The 15,050-nt window shown below is 34.8% G+C and overlaps 1 protein-coding gene across 1 annotated transcript in view; it reads right to left on the bottom strand.

Moving 5' to 3' along the window:
- LOC100332501 (sterile alpha motif domain-containing protein 3) overlaps nucleotides 1–14,209 on the bottom strand; it is a 191,790-nt gene extending 177,581 nt beyond the window's left edge. The window contains exons 1-5 of the mRNA XM_073929790.1: nucleotides 14,146–14,209; nucleotides 10,233–11,280; nucleotides 9,909–10,064; nucleotides 9,725–9,817; nucleotides 6,702–8,414 (exon numbers count right to left, since the gene is read on the bottom strand). Coding sequence (XP_073785891.1) covers nucleotides 8,097–8,414; nucleotides 9,725–9,817; nucleotides 9,909–10,064; nucleotides 10,233–11,258 — 1,593 coding nt within the window. The 5' untranslated portion in view covers nucleotides 11,259–11,280; nucleotides 14,146–14,209 and the 3' untranslated portion in view covers nucleotides 6,702–8,096. The remainder of the gene's footprint in view (nucleotides 1–6,701; nucleotides 8,415–9,724; nucleotides 9,818–9,908; nucleotides 10,065–10,232; nucleotides 11,281–14,145) is intronic.
- Between the last annotated feature and the right edge of the window lie 841 nt (nucleotides 14,210–15,050).

Here is a 15,050-nt window from a genome sequence, read left to right as displayed (position 1 = left end):
TTTTTAAATTGGTAAAGACCATATTGCATATATTAGAAATTTAAATAATTTCAAAAATTCTTTACAATTATAAGTAATATAAACATGAAAGCCCAAAATCTTCATTTTAATTACACAGGTTACTCTAGGCTGAATGCCAGATGAACAGATGAGTTATGAGCAGTTCCAGTGTTATGAATGTAACATTTGGAGTGTGGATCCATGGAAGAAGTGTATGTTGGCATTGTGTTGAAGCATCTGTTTGTGTTTTCTGGGGCAGTTGGCCGCAAAGTTGTGGGATCAGAGAGGTATCAATCTGCGGGCGTTTTTGTGTTTTGAATAAGGAAGGTGGATGGGTTTTGTGGAGGTTCTGTGAACTGAAGGTTTGGGAGTTTATGTGTAGCATGTTTTTGGGAGGTTCTGTGAATTGACATGCACAATGTGGAGGAAATAGTGCTAATCGGTGGGATGGAGGTTGGCTCTTTGTGGAACAAAAATGATTAATTTTATTTTTGTAACAAATGGGTTATTTTTTTTTGTTTTTCTCCTGTTGTGCTCAACGAACAACCAAATGAACAGAGAAGGGTCTCCGGCCCTAAGGTTAACTTTCTCCAAATTTCAGGAGGTAGAATATTGACTCTAGATAATCATGCTGACACTACAAACCTCAAATTTGTGCTTTGCAATCAGAAATAATGTGCACCTGGCTGAGAGAGAGGGTGGGCCTGATCAACCCACACTTCTCTCTTACCTAATAGGCCAACCTTTGGCCAGCACCCAAATTTTGACTATAAAGGTGAGGGTTTCTTGCTGAAACATTGGAAGCTCAGCCGTGGGATAAGTGCACATCGTCCGGCATTCCTGGACACACGTGTTGGTTTTCCAATGTGACTGCAACGGGCTCCCCAGTCTTTAAAGAGGAAAATGATGGCACGTCTTGTATATACTTGTATCAAATTGATTGAGGTTTTCATTATCTGTCTTTTATACATGTAATCTCATCTTTATTTAGCATTATTAGCCTTTTATGCAATTTTGTTGTATTTCGATTATTGATGTTGATGAGTATGATTCATGATTATTGAATATTATTGTGATAATTAATATCAGCTGTGTGTAGTAGCAATGAACAGTTGTATTGCTTGATTAGTATGGGACCATTATTGGTGATAGTATAGACCATTATTGGTGCCTTCGCTTGTTGATTAGCACCACGCTTGTCTCACTTGAGTAAAAATTTAAACCATACTAAAATAATTTTGGTATGCTGAAACTTTTTACATACTAAAATTTGGGAAATACTAAAACTATTTTATTTAACATTTTTGCATTTATGATAAAAAAGTGTCACTAAGTGACAGATGTAAAATTGGAACTTGTGTGGCTTTGGTAAATCAAGTGTGGTTGAATGAAAACATTGACAGAGACATTTTTTTTTTTGTATTTTTACAGTACTATAAAGTACAAGCCTACACAAAGAACCTAGAAAGGATTTTAAGTTTTTACTCTTACGTCATTCTGCAATTAACAGAAAATATTTTGAATTTCCATTTACAGGTGAAGTAGACTCAGTCAGTGCAAGAAAATGCAGGCTTAGGAGATGGCTCATGGTCAGCAAATGGTCATAGGGTCAAAGCCCATACTACACTATCATCCTGCATAGAATGTGAGGGACCAAGAACATACTGGTAATGATCATGCCTGGTCAACAAGAAAAGAGCCTTTAGCTTGTGGAGAAGACACCCTGGTAAGGATGAAGTATCCAAAACATTAATGAGAAAAGCAACAAGTTCAGAAAAAGATGTGGACCAGCTGATGATTTTACATCAGTAGACAGTAAATTGGTAAGAATTTTTAATTATTTGAAATTTTTTTTTAACCATAATAGAGTGAAGTATTGACATTGATGAAATAAAGTTAAAAATACATTTAAAATTTTGGTCATTTGTAAATGCTGTGTAAGTCCTGACTAAAAATATATAACTATAAAGTAATGAAGCATTTAAAGCCTGTTATTGAGGGAACTAAGCATTAATAAATACATGAAGGATGCCTAAATTAACACACATATGAAGCATGCTCAGAGAATGCAAATTAACGTAAATTTCTATGGAAAAAAATGGCATTTTTAAGTAAGAATATATCTGTTGATCTGGTATTATAGGTATTTAAGCAGCGCACCAACAAACTAGGTATATACTGTGGTAATTTACCAACTAAAGCTTAAAATAAAAGACCTAAGACTATCAATATAAAAACTATGAGCCAGCTTATCATCAAGCCAGATACTTTTATTTTTTTAAGTTTAAAGTTAGATCTTGAAGTTGTTTATTGATAACCTGGATTGTGTAAAGATCATGCATTTAGTTTTTGTTTTTTACATTCAATAATAATTTTAAGCAACCAATGAACATTTGGATTGAGTTAAAAGCATTTTGCAAAGAAAATCTTTTGACATTTTTTTATATTGATGAAGCCATTGTGAAAATAATTGTGCCATCTGCATAAAAATGTACATTTGTACTTACGCAGATTAACCAAGATTTTACCAAAATCATTTCAGATTTTACCAAGCTCATCTATAGGATTGGATATAGGATATAGATGTTTTTACTGTTAAAGGAGCAGAGACATAATTATCAATAGAAACACATTGAGTTCTTCCAGTAAATAAATGATGGAACCATTTAAAAATAATAATTGTATAACCGTTTTGACACTGTTGTACTGAAACTTATACATTTTAGCCTTTGCAACAAAGTAAATTGATCCACAGAATTAAATGCTTTTGATAAGTCTATAAACAGTGCAGCAAATGATTTTTATCATCCAGTGCAATAAATATATCAATAGTAACTGCAGTAGTTATTGTGCTATGCCATTGTCTAAAACAGAGATTCCCAAACTAGGGCCCACAAGCCAAAGTTATCCCATGATAATCTTTGAATTGGCCCACCAACCTATCTGAGAAGAGAGGAAGAATGATGGAGAAGCTTTAGAGATTGTCATTTTAAGTCTAATGTAACCTTTTATTTGTTTTATTGTTAAATGCTAACTGAAATTAAATGTTTAAATTGAATATTGCAAATTGATCAAATTAAGTTTAAATGTACATACTATCACCTGATACATAGAGGACAAGGCATATATTTTGGTGAGTAAATCTAGAAAAAGGCAGATTCTGCTTGAGTGGTGTTAAACTCCACTGTTCACTATTATGTTTTATTGCAATACATTATGGTTTTAAAAGTTATACTGCATTAGTTAATACAATTAAAAGTAATGTTTTTGATTTATTTTTGAATATTATGAAATAAATTAGGAAATTACCCATGGCAACTTCAATGTAATTTAGTTTATACATATTAACCCTTGGACCATGGCTCATAATTATATTTGATTTTTGACCCTTTATATGAAAAGCTTTTAGATGTAGATCTAGTAGAAATCAGTTAAACTAAGATACAATATTATTTTTATGTTTTATTAGAAGCAAAAATATCAAGAAAGATACCAATACCAGCTAAAGCAACAAGCTCAAAGGAAAAGCTATTAAAGGATTAACTTTACAGTAAAAATGCTGGGTTGATTTGTGTTTGGACAAAATGGGGAAATTAACTTAGCTTATTGGTTTTTACAAATTTAGGTGGATTGATCATAAAAAAAGGCTTAAATAACTTTGTTATTTGAATTATATTGTTTCAGTTTAGTTTAAATGAGTATATTCATAAAACAGCAAATTACATTTTAAGCATTTGTAGAAACATTAAGTTTTATAATAAATCAAAACATTTAGTAAAAAGGATAAATAAATCTAAAGTACAATTGGTGCATGATTTAAGAACAAATAAAAAAAGTAATGGATAATACCTCCAGAAATATTTAGACGAAGGAGGCTCTCTTATGATATGTTAGGAATGCAATTATCCTGGACACATGAGAAGGTAGTCTACATGAATGACTTGATTAAGTGCAGACTGGACTTAATCCAGCCATTAAGCAATAGACTATGTATATTAATAAAGAAAGCAAGCATTAATGAAAAAATTTAAGAACAATTCTTGTATGGTCAACTGATGCATTGAAATTATTAAAAGGAAACTACAGACAGCCCCTGCTTTTGCCATGCGAGAATATGATAAACCTTTTTTATCTGTATGTTGCAGGTACAAAAGATCGCATCTGCAATTCTGATGCAAAATACGTGTGATGGCCAGAAAAAGTAAGCGAAAACATTTTACAGCACCAAGCTGGATATGGTCGCTCAAGGCCCTCCACCATGTTATCAGCAGGGCCTGGCTGCCGTTTACTATGCATATGAGAAAACATCAGCTATTACAATGGACACACTGACTAATTATTTATACACTTCACAAGGTAGCTGAATTGATACAGCAAGGAAGATTTGTTCTGACTCAGGCCAGAAGTATATCTGACACTACTGGTTTTTCCAGATATGACATTAAAAAGGGAAATATCCTCTCGAAGGAGAAAGAACTTCACAGAATGCATGACCGAATCGTTAGCATTCAACAGATTAAGACCTAGAGCCTGACCAAATATCTAATGCAGAACTTGATCAATTTGTGAACTGTTATTGCTTCAGAGATGGTTTAAGAAAACATGTGAGTTATGCTGTAGTTCAAAAAGAAGGTAAAGAATTCATTCCAATTGTGGTACAGCATTGTGAACAACCATGCTCTGCACAATTATCTGAGTTTAAGGCAATAACTAAAGCCTACCTTTTAGGCAAAGGAAAATGGTAAACATCTATACTGATTCAGCATATGCACATGGTGTCCGTTACCTTTTTGATGCAATCTGGAAATTTAAAAAATTTAAGAATTTAAGAAAACTGATGACACTCCAATCCAACATTATGGCCAAATCAGTGATTTAATTTTAGCTATAATGTACCCAAAAACAGCTTGTTGTATCATAAAAGGAAATAACTCTGTAGGTTTATATGCCAAGCAAATATCTGAAAGTAAAGTAGCTATAATCAGTTTTAATTTAACCTAAACTTGAGATAGGAGATATGATAATAGTGACACGTGGCAACATAGAAGTGCTATCAAAGATTAAAAAAGAAAGAATATGGAGATGACATGAAAGTTTAATGAATCCTCTTTTGACTATTTTAACATCAGATGCACATGGTTTTGGTCATTGTGAAAGAATAAGGTCCTTAAAAAGATAAAGCCACAGTGTTTTTGGTCACCTTATCTATCAGAATGTGAAATGTGTCCACAAGACAATGTCAGAAAAGGTACAGCAACTCCATGAGGACACATACTAGTGCGAGAAGGACCATTTAAGCATTTAGTGTTGGATTTTGTTGATATGATTAAATTAGTAAGAAGCAAAAGCTACATGTTGTGATCATAGACAGATTTAGTAGATGCGTAGAGGCTGTGCATTTAGCAGAGCAGATTGCTGAGACTATAATTAAATTCCTAGCAAGAGAAGTTATTCCTATTTGGAATCCCATCTGAGATAAGTTCAGATAGTGGATCAGCATTTATTCAACAAAAAGTTAAAACAGTAATCCAACTATTGCAGATTAAAAAAAAAAAAAGTTTTAAGATGTGCTTACCACTGCTAATCCCAAGGAATAATATAATGGGTTCATGGAATTTTGAAGGGAAAACTGAATACAATTTGTGTGACACTAAATAAATCAAGTGAATGCTTTGCTAAGTCATCCAACCTGGAGACCAGGCAGGCCCGTGCAGAGACCGTCCAAAGGGCATGTGCAGGATGAATTTTTTGAAGGGGGGGGGGGCATATGTGCGCATAAACTACGATGGAAACACTTTTACTGAACAAATTACAGTATGTACATTAAAAAAAAAGATCATGATCATATGATAATGAAAATGTGTGTAAATGGACAAACCAGCAGGCTGAGCACACTGTAACATGTATTAAATATTGTTTTAGTCAGTCTAAAATGCCTTAACTGTTTCAGTATTAGTGTATATTATTAATTACCTCCGAACATCTGGTGCGTGTCAAGAGTCTCCGCGTCTCATGGCGTCAGATGCCCCCACGTGTTCATTGTGTTTCAGCATTGTCTTCTGACATCGAGGCGCAAGTACATTAATTAGGCTAAATGAAGAATTAATTGACGCAGCTTCTTCTACCACAGTAAATTCTGTTTTTACTGTTGATATTTGGTGCCAGTTTAATCAGGAAGTGAAGATTTTTTCTCTTTCACTCGTTGGATGGAATTTTATTTGCATCTTTTATGCAATATTCCAGTTTTGCACATAAATTTATGTAATATATTTGGATGGAAACATAGCTATTGCCTACATTTTAGTCACACACAGAAAAACTGTACGAGAATGGCTTATCTTTTTTTAATAAATAATTTAATTAAATTCACCTTCGACATGCACTTTAACTAGATTAATGGGATTATTATTCTTTCTAAAAATTATTTTTAGTACTGCTTACCTTCTAAATGTTATATTAACCTCTATCACTTGATCAATAAAAAAGGCAGACACACAAGTGCACTGTTAAATCATTTAAAACTAATAAAAGTATAAAAAAGTTTAGAAAAAAAATATAAACGTCACAAATTACATTACTTATTTTATTATACTTAAATATTTAAATACTTAAAAAGTGAAATTAGGCATTAACTTGAGCAGCTGTTTTCCCACGCTATCTGTCTCTTCTTCACTGATGGCTGCTTCTTTTCAAATATATACGCTCATATTTGCTATAACTTTGCATGAGAACATCAAGTTCAGCTGAAGAAAGAAATGGTGATCTCTTTTATAAGATATTGCCATACACTCAAAAAAATTATTTGTTGAACTTACATAAAAAAAGAGTGTCAAGTGGTTCCACGTAACCATGTTAAGTAGTTTCTACAAGTAACAATATAGTAAAATGAACAAAATAAATCCAGGTAAAGTTTACAAAATATTTCTTAGTACATACAACACATTTAGTTGTGTCATTACTACATTTTAGTTATATGTATATTTTACTTAATATTGTTATGTTAGAATCATCAACTTTCACTATGTAAGGTGAACACTTTTTTTAATTCATTTTTAAAATGCTCTACACATGTAAAACGTAAATAATCAAACATATTTTTTAGAAACAAAATGAATTTATTTATTATTTCAAGATTTTGCAACATACAACTGCTAAAACCCATAAACAATTTCAATTTCACAGGTCCTTTGAAACAAATACACAAAAACATCAAATATTTTACATTCTTAACAGTAAACATTCTTTACAAGGTCTTTTAAAGTGCAACTAGCTTCATGAATTTGAAATAATCTTACTTAGAAAAATTAAATCAAAGGAACGTTAAAATACTGCTAAACTCCATTTTTGATCTTTACAATCAATAGTAACATTAAAACTGTTTTAATTTTTGTAAACATCCACAAACAGTTCAAATAACAGTTTAAAGAAAAAACATGTAAAAACAACATTTTGGTCAATGGTGATCATTCTTATAATGTGCTACTTCCTTCAAATATTGTAAGAAAAATGTATAGGATCAAATTTACAAAAGAAAATTTGTAATAATAATTTAAACAGGTAGCCTATCACGAAATGCTACAGTGCTCAATTGCTTATATTTTAAAATGTTTAAGCTATTGATAAAGAGTACAACTGGCCTCTATTTATGAAAACCACCACAAAAATAAGTTTGTTTCAAAATGACAAAAAACAAAACAAAAAAAAAACAATGACTACTACTTTACTAACTAGATTACCATTGACCAAAATGTTATTTTAAAATGTGCAACTGCCTTCAAAGTGTAATAAATTTTACTTAGAAAAAGAAAATAAAAGTTTAAGACAGGCAGCATGTCATAAACTGCTACAGTGCTCAATTTTTGATAACTGAAATCGTTTAAACCATTGGTAGAGAAGATTAAAACTGACCTCTAATCTTTGTAAATAACCAAACAATTAAACCATTTAAAGTTGCAGAACTTCATTTAAAATTTTGGCGCCATCAACAAAGATAACATTAAAACTGTCCCCTTATTTTAAAAGCAGAAACAAATCAAATAACACAAAAAAAATCTTCTTCCTCCATTTCTTTCATTTGTCCAGACTGATGTACTGATTCAGCCAACAAGTTTGTTCTTGAGAACTTGTATTTTGTGTGACAGTTTATGTGCATCAAGTCCCAGCAAGACTTTCTGGAAAAACTCAAAAGTGTATTTCAATTCTGAAGGATAACTGAGATTCAAGCTGTATATGACTCCCAAAAGAAGAGCACAAGCCTTGGTGACATCGCCAAGGTTCTGAAGTACTTTCACTCCCTCAACAATCAGTCCAACATCTGATGGTGGGTCACAGGCTTCTGCACCTTCAGGTCTGACGATGTAGATTCCAATGACAGTATTGGCCATGTCTCTCTCTGAGTTTTCAAAGTCTGTGTCCTATAAAACACAAAAACAGAAAGACTGTTCAGTATAATTCCATCAAAAATACAAGTTGTAAATTTAGAGAATTTTGTATCAACTATCTAATCCTTAATCTTTCACTTAACAAAAGTGCAGTGACTTACAAAACTACTTTACTGTGTTTGTTAGGCTTCTGTACTGAATTTAAAAAATGTAAAGAAACCAGCATTCTTCCATAGAAATTACATTGGCCAGTGTTCTTGTGCTCAACAGATGCGACAGTGATTGACAACATATATTCCTTAATATATCTGCTCAGACGAATCTGCTGAGAGACACATCTTCAAAAGCTACCATGTGTGACCATAATCTGTGTGAGCACTCGGTCAACAATAGCTGTGTCCATCCACCTATTTTTATGCGCATTTGGCATCGTATATAAAAACGGTTGATGGAAACGCCAAGATGCGGATAAATTTTAAAAATTTGCATAAAAAACATATGCGCATAGCTGAGTAGGGTAAACTTTTATTCAATAAGAAAAGATGTGCATAAACAACGATGGAAATACTTTTACCGCACAAACTCCAGCATGCGCATTAAAAAAGGTCATGTGATTTTGTTAAAAGAGATCATGTGATGATAAAAAAAAGTGTTTAAATGGATAAACCATCAGGCTGAGCACATTATAAAACATCTGAAATGTTGTTTTGGTCATTCTAAAACTTGTCACCATTTAAGTATTAGAGTTATTATATTATTAATGACCTCCAGAATCAAGACCGTCTGTGCTCTGCGTCTGATGCCTTTAAACGCCACCGCATGTTCACTGCGTGTCAGGATTGCCTTCTGAGGCGCAAGTCATTTATCAGGTTAAGAACAGGTTGACGCAGCTTCTCCTACTGCAGCAAATTCTGTTTTTCCTGTTGATTTTTGGCGCAAGTTAATTAGGAAGTGACGATTTTGTTCACTTTGACTTGTTGGATGGAAATGTTGCTTTATTTGCACATTTTTCATGCGATAATCCAGTTTTGCGCATAAAGCTCATTCGCATTTTTGGATGGAAACAGCTAATGTGAAACAATATTATAGCCAATCAGAATCATGTGTTGAGCATGTGAACACTGTGGTCAATCAACTGCTTGAGAATCTGCTCAACTGTGCTCAAAATTCCCCCAGGAAATGCTATCATCATTACAATCTTTTAATTTCAGTACTGACTGGTACCAAAGTTAATACTTTTGGCAACCCTAAGTTAAATATACTTTGTGTATTGATATTCCTTGACTATATTACATGAATTTATGTGGCGGTACTTTAAATATTTACTGCCTGAGAACACTTACTGTATACTCCTTCATGAGGTTTTCATAGTCTTCATTAAGGTAGACAGAAAGTGCTCTGAGAATACAAGCCCTCCGAGTTGAGATGGTGTCATTCTGTAGAAGAGAGACATTATGGATAAACAATGAAAAAACACCATACTAAAGTGAAAATTATTTACAAGCATCTTAAATACATATAACAAACCTCGTCGATAGTAGCCATCAGTTTCCAAATTTTACGCCCTGCAATTCCTCCTTTTTTACGGTAGATGCTGGCCAGCTTGCTGGTGTAACCATCCAGTTTTGACATAAATGTCTGAAGTAGCGGGACAGTAGTGATTCGACTGAATTCCGCAGCAATCTGTAGATTTAGGACACAAGATTATAGTAAGGATATCTTTCATGTTTAAAAATATATTCATTGACATTTGAACACAAAAGCATTTAGGCTAACTGTGCGTGGACATGAAAAAAGCACTTAAAGCATTTAAAAACTTTTAAAGAAACAAAGTTATTACATTATATTTACCTCATTTTCACAAAACAGAGCTGGCCATCTGCTTTTGAAGTCAACAATGAAGGGCATCTCTACAATCAATTCATGTCTTCTGTAGATAAAAGTTTTTTCCATTTTGTTTTTAATAATTTGATGGTTGTCCCTTTTCTGAAACTCAGACAGCAATGCCAGTCGCTCTTCTTCTAGGCTTTGTGTGTTCTCTCCAGCTGGATAATCAGGGTAAAAATTTACTTCAGCCTTCTTTGGCTTTTTGACTTGGTTTGGATTTGTAGTTTCACCATGTTTGTGTTTTAAAGAATTTATCTTTACTTCAGAACAGCCAGCTGCTCGCAGTGTACGCCGATAGTTTGCCATCTTCCACTGTAGACTGATCTTCCAGCCATAGAACCCACCAACTGATCCTTTTTCCTGTAGACATGGATGCTTTGTAATCAGCGCCTTCGCAACCTCTTCGTATTCTTCAGTCCTAGGGTACACTTTGTATTTCACTACTTCTGCAGCCAAGGATTTCATAATTTCTGATTTTAGTTTGGGTTTTGAGTCTATGTCAAGTAAAGTACCGTCATTCAAGAACTCTTCGTGGGCTTTCTGCAGTTCCAGCTCTATCTCATAAGGAAACGTAGGGATCGGAAAGTTAGTTGGCCAGGTTTCACATCTCAGCTTTGTGGACGAAGACAGCTCAGAAGTTGAGGCAGAAGCAACATCTGATGTTGCTGGAGAAACTGGCAGGCAAGATGGTGATGAGGAAGTTGAGGAGCGTATATCAGTGTCAGCAGAAGAAAGAGAACAGGCATCATATGCACTTTGTGCTATGACTTTAACTGTTCCTTTGTCCTGGAGATCCACTGTTGAGGTAAGATTTAAGAAATCATCAAAGTCCATATCAAGATACTGCAGTCTAAAATCTCCTGTGACACCACATTGTTTCCTGATCTCAGATTTAAAATCTGCAATAGAATTGGGTATTCCAGATGGCAGCGTCAATTTAAATGAATCACTGTCTCCTAGAACAATTTTCAACTTTGCTGGATCAGTCATTTTCTCTGTTTGATCAATCACTCTGTAAGAGAAAAAGAAAACTGGTCAAGCAGCGTGTATGTATCTTTTCAAGGTAACCATACGGATAGCACCAACTTTATAATCACAGAGAGGATAACGGTCTGCTAATTCATTCAGCTCTATAAATGAAACATTCCTTGGATGAATATCCAATTCAAAGGATCGATAGTGCTCATTGTACCAAGAACCTAACTGTTTTGCTATAAAAGCAATTCCATCTTTCAAAACACAAATCTGCACTATTTCTGCAAAATCAGGCAGCCCACTAATTGTTCCATGCACAATAATCATGCCCTTTGTGTACTTTATGCCATCAGAAAATACTGTCTGAGCTAAATTAATAGCAGAAGTGTTCGGGTATCTTTGGTTAAAAGTGTAAGCAATGTCTTCCTGGAGAATATCAACAGGGACAGTTGAAATGCGTGTAACCTCTACAGGTAATTCATCGCACTGGGATGACTGCATAAATTGACCAACCATGAGCTGATGTTTCCTGGCCAAAGTCTTGGTGATATTTTTGAAACAGTTAGTGTGCCTAGCCACTTGTTTAAAAAAACTGTGCTTGGCTTCAAACCTCATTGTCCAGAATGAAACAGGTGGACCAAATAGATGGATCATCGCTGGATAATGTTCCAGAAAGTGATGTTTTGGCAAAAGCTTTCTTTCTGGAAAAAGTACTTTGAACCGATTGCGGTGTTCGGATATTTTGCTCTCCAAGTATGCAACAGACTCGCTAGTGTGCACAGGACACACAACAAGTTCAACAATGTCTTTCAGGAGAAGAATGAGTTCCCAAGCAGGTTCATCCTGAGGTATAAGTTTTCCAACAATTAATGGAATTAGCCGCAGCAAACACCAATTCTCATGAGCATTTCCCCCAATAGTTTTTTTCCTTGAAAAAGTGAGTGGAAGCACATGAGGACGATTGGTTTTATCTCCCCCACTTGAATGGGAATTCCTGAATCAGTTTGTTAAGTTGATCAAAGGTGAAATATTTCTTTTTTATAAATATGTCAATGCATCCAGCCAACTCAACAGGCACTATACCTTCTAGGAGATCATGGGCCACATCTGGGGGAAAACCTGCAGTAACTTTAAAGTAGGAGAGGTTCTCAGATAAAGCACATGCAGTTTTTACACCACAACATGCTTCTCCTTTCTTACATGCATCTGCTACATGTACATCATGCTGCTCTTCAGATCTGAGAGGAAAAGCGCCATCTCTGACCTCTTTAGACTGAATATCTGTGCGTGTAGCAGTGCAAAACCTACAAAAATATTCCCCTGAAAAGTTTTCAACAAATCCAGCTAAAGAATGTGCACCAAGACTGTCTGCAACAACATACTGCACTGTTCCTCTGATAAATGTTTTCAAGTCATTAACAAACACACCCTGCTGCTCTAAAGTGATGAGATCGTTCACAAGAGGCTCAAAAATTTTTCTATAGCCATAGGCCTTTACATCATCACTTTTACATAACAGAGCGAGATAAATTGAGGACAACGATGAACTACTCCCTGGTGGCAAGTTACCTAAAATCCAATAAACTGCACAGATCTTATGCTTTTTGCGTGACGTTCCTAATGGATTGCACAGCTCAAAGTCATCAATGTACAGACACAAGGAGAGTCTGAGTTCAGTTCCTGAGAGAAACTCATTATCTTTAAAGTGTTGACCATCTTTAAAAGATCTGTAAAATCCATCATTTATGATTTTCTGTCCTGTATGACCACCAACAACTTTATTAAGTATCTCTTTCTGATTAAGCAGCTGTTGTAATGATTTTAAGATGGGTATGTATTGGAAAGTTCTATTTTTTTCAGACTGAAGAATTATTTCAACAGGTTCAATTATCTCAAAATTTTCCCTGTAAAATTTCATGCGCTTGAAAGCAGTGGCCAAAGGACCATCATTTGAAGTAGCTTTTAACAGAGGGTTGGATGATGACAAAGAACTGATAAGCTCTTTTATGATAAGCTGATCTACATGAAGATTATGTTTCTGAAAAGTATCAAGAACAACTTTTGTTGATACGGATCCTGATGCAGAACTGATCAAATAGTGCAAATCTGTGATGAGTTCATCAATTGCATTACTAGGAACATGAAAATAATTTTCAAGTTTTAGCAAAATGGATGCAAATTTGAGCTCTATTGTCTTGGACAAATCTTGTACTTCTGTTTCCACTTCCACACTACCTGAAACATCAACATCCTCCTCTTCAGCTGGCAATAGATCTTCATTTAATTCCTGAGTAACATTACCACTTTCTATAATAACCCCTGGTTTGAAGTCCTGAAGAGAATAAAAATTGTGCTTTCTATTCTTATGGGACTTAAATGTGCCATACACATTTGTCTGAAAAGAGCAGTGCTTAAACATACAATGCACTGTCTCGCTGTTTTTAAGGTGGTTATGGATGTGACTAAAATACTCACGTTCTGACCCTATATTGCTGCAAGGACACACGTGGCAATTGAACGTGGTTAGCGTTACACTTGCAGGTAACCCCGTGTTCTCCTTTGCATGGCTACGATTTAGATGGCTGTGTAGCGCATTCCATGTTTTAAATCTACAGGGACACTCAGAATATGTGCATGGAAAACGAATACCGCGACCATAATGTCTATGCACTAATCTATAGTGTTTCAACAACTGTGATCTAGTCGTGACTGTTATTTTGCAGTCCTTGCACTGCCACATAATTGCGTTGAGAAACACGAGTGAGTTCAACAGGTTAAAAAAACGCTAAAACTCAAAGGACTCCGAAATAACTTGATAAAATAAATTAACATAATTCTGTGAACATTAACATAACTTTTCCTGGCGATATTTACCAGTAAAGCGTTATGAAAATACTTGTACCTGGCAAAGCCACCATCTTCTCCTCAATGTGCTTCGCGCTCTCGTCTGTCTTCCGTTCAGTTCCGTTGCTCCGCCTCCAGGTAAGCAGGTACGGTATCCGCAAATGTCCAAACTTAGGAGGGTTTTGCGATTTACTCCACAATGTTAAGTTGGCCAGTCAAACCCTTATTAAGTAAAGCCTACAGTACTACATTTTTGTAGAAATAACATAGTTAACTTGTGTTAATTCAATTACTTTTATTTTTTATGTAATGTGAACAAGGATGGGTAGAGTAAAATTAACAATAGGGAAAGTTCATTTTTTTGAGTGTAGTCACTCGTAATGTCTGCACTCCATTGATAATGCCTTTTTAAAGTCACGGTGTGCGCGCTTAACTCTAAGTTGGTCTACTCGAAGTTGATTGACCCAACTCAGATCAGCTGTTCTGAAACCGAAAACTCTTGATTTTTAATCTCTCGGTAAATCAACTCAGAGTTCACGTTTAAACTCTGAGTTGTTTGAACCTCCTTACTGAAACAGGCCCCAGGTACAGATGTTACTACTTCAATGTGTTCCTTGTGCCGCCATTCATGCCGCGGCGACGGCAGTACTTGATGCGCCAGCAGCATTTGACCGCTGGGTGGCACTTTAACCACAGATATTCAGCTTTGCCTTTTCACAATGCTAAACAGACTGTTCTGTAGGCGTAGCTTACTGTATGTGATGTGATGTGTTCAATTAAAATATAATTTTAATTAGTTTTTCTGGTAATAGACATGCTCTTACACTATACTATGCTGTAGAAAAGATACATGGTGAGAAGTCAAAAAGCAAATATAAGAATTAAGTTATTAGCCTTCAGTGCCCGATTAAATTGCGTTGGGGTGAAAATAATGTTTTGATTTCTTTGACTATCATGGCAATG

The sequence above is a fragment of the Danio rerio genome, chromosome 18 (genome assembly GCF_049306965.1).
Source record: "Danio rerio strain Tuebingen ecotype United States chromosome 18, GRCz12tu, whole genome shotgun sequence".
Classification (NCBI taxonomy): Eukaryota; Metazoa; Chordata; class Actinopteri; order Cypriniformes; family Danionidae; genus Danio; species Danio rerio.
Note: the sequence above shows the minus strand (reverse complement) of the source record. Positions and strands in the feature narration are given on the sequence as shown.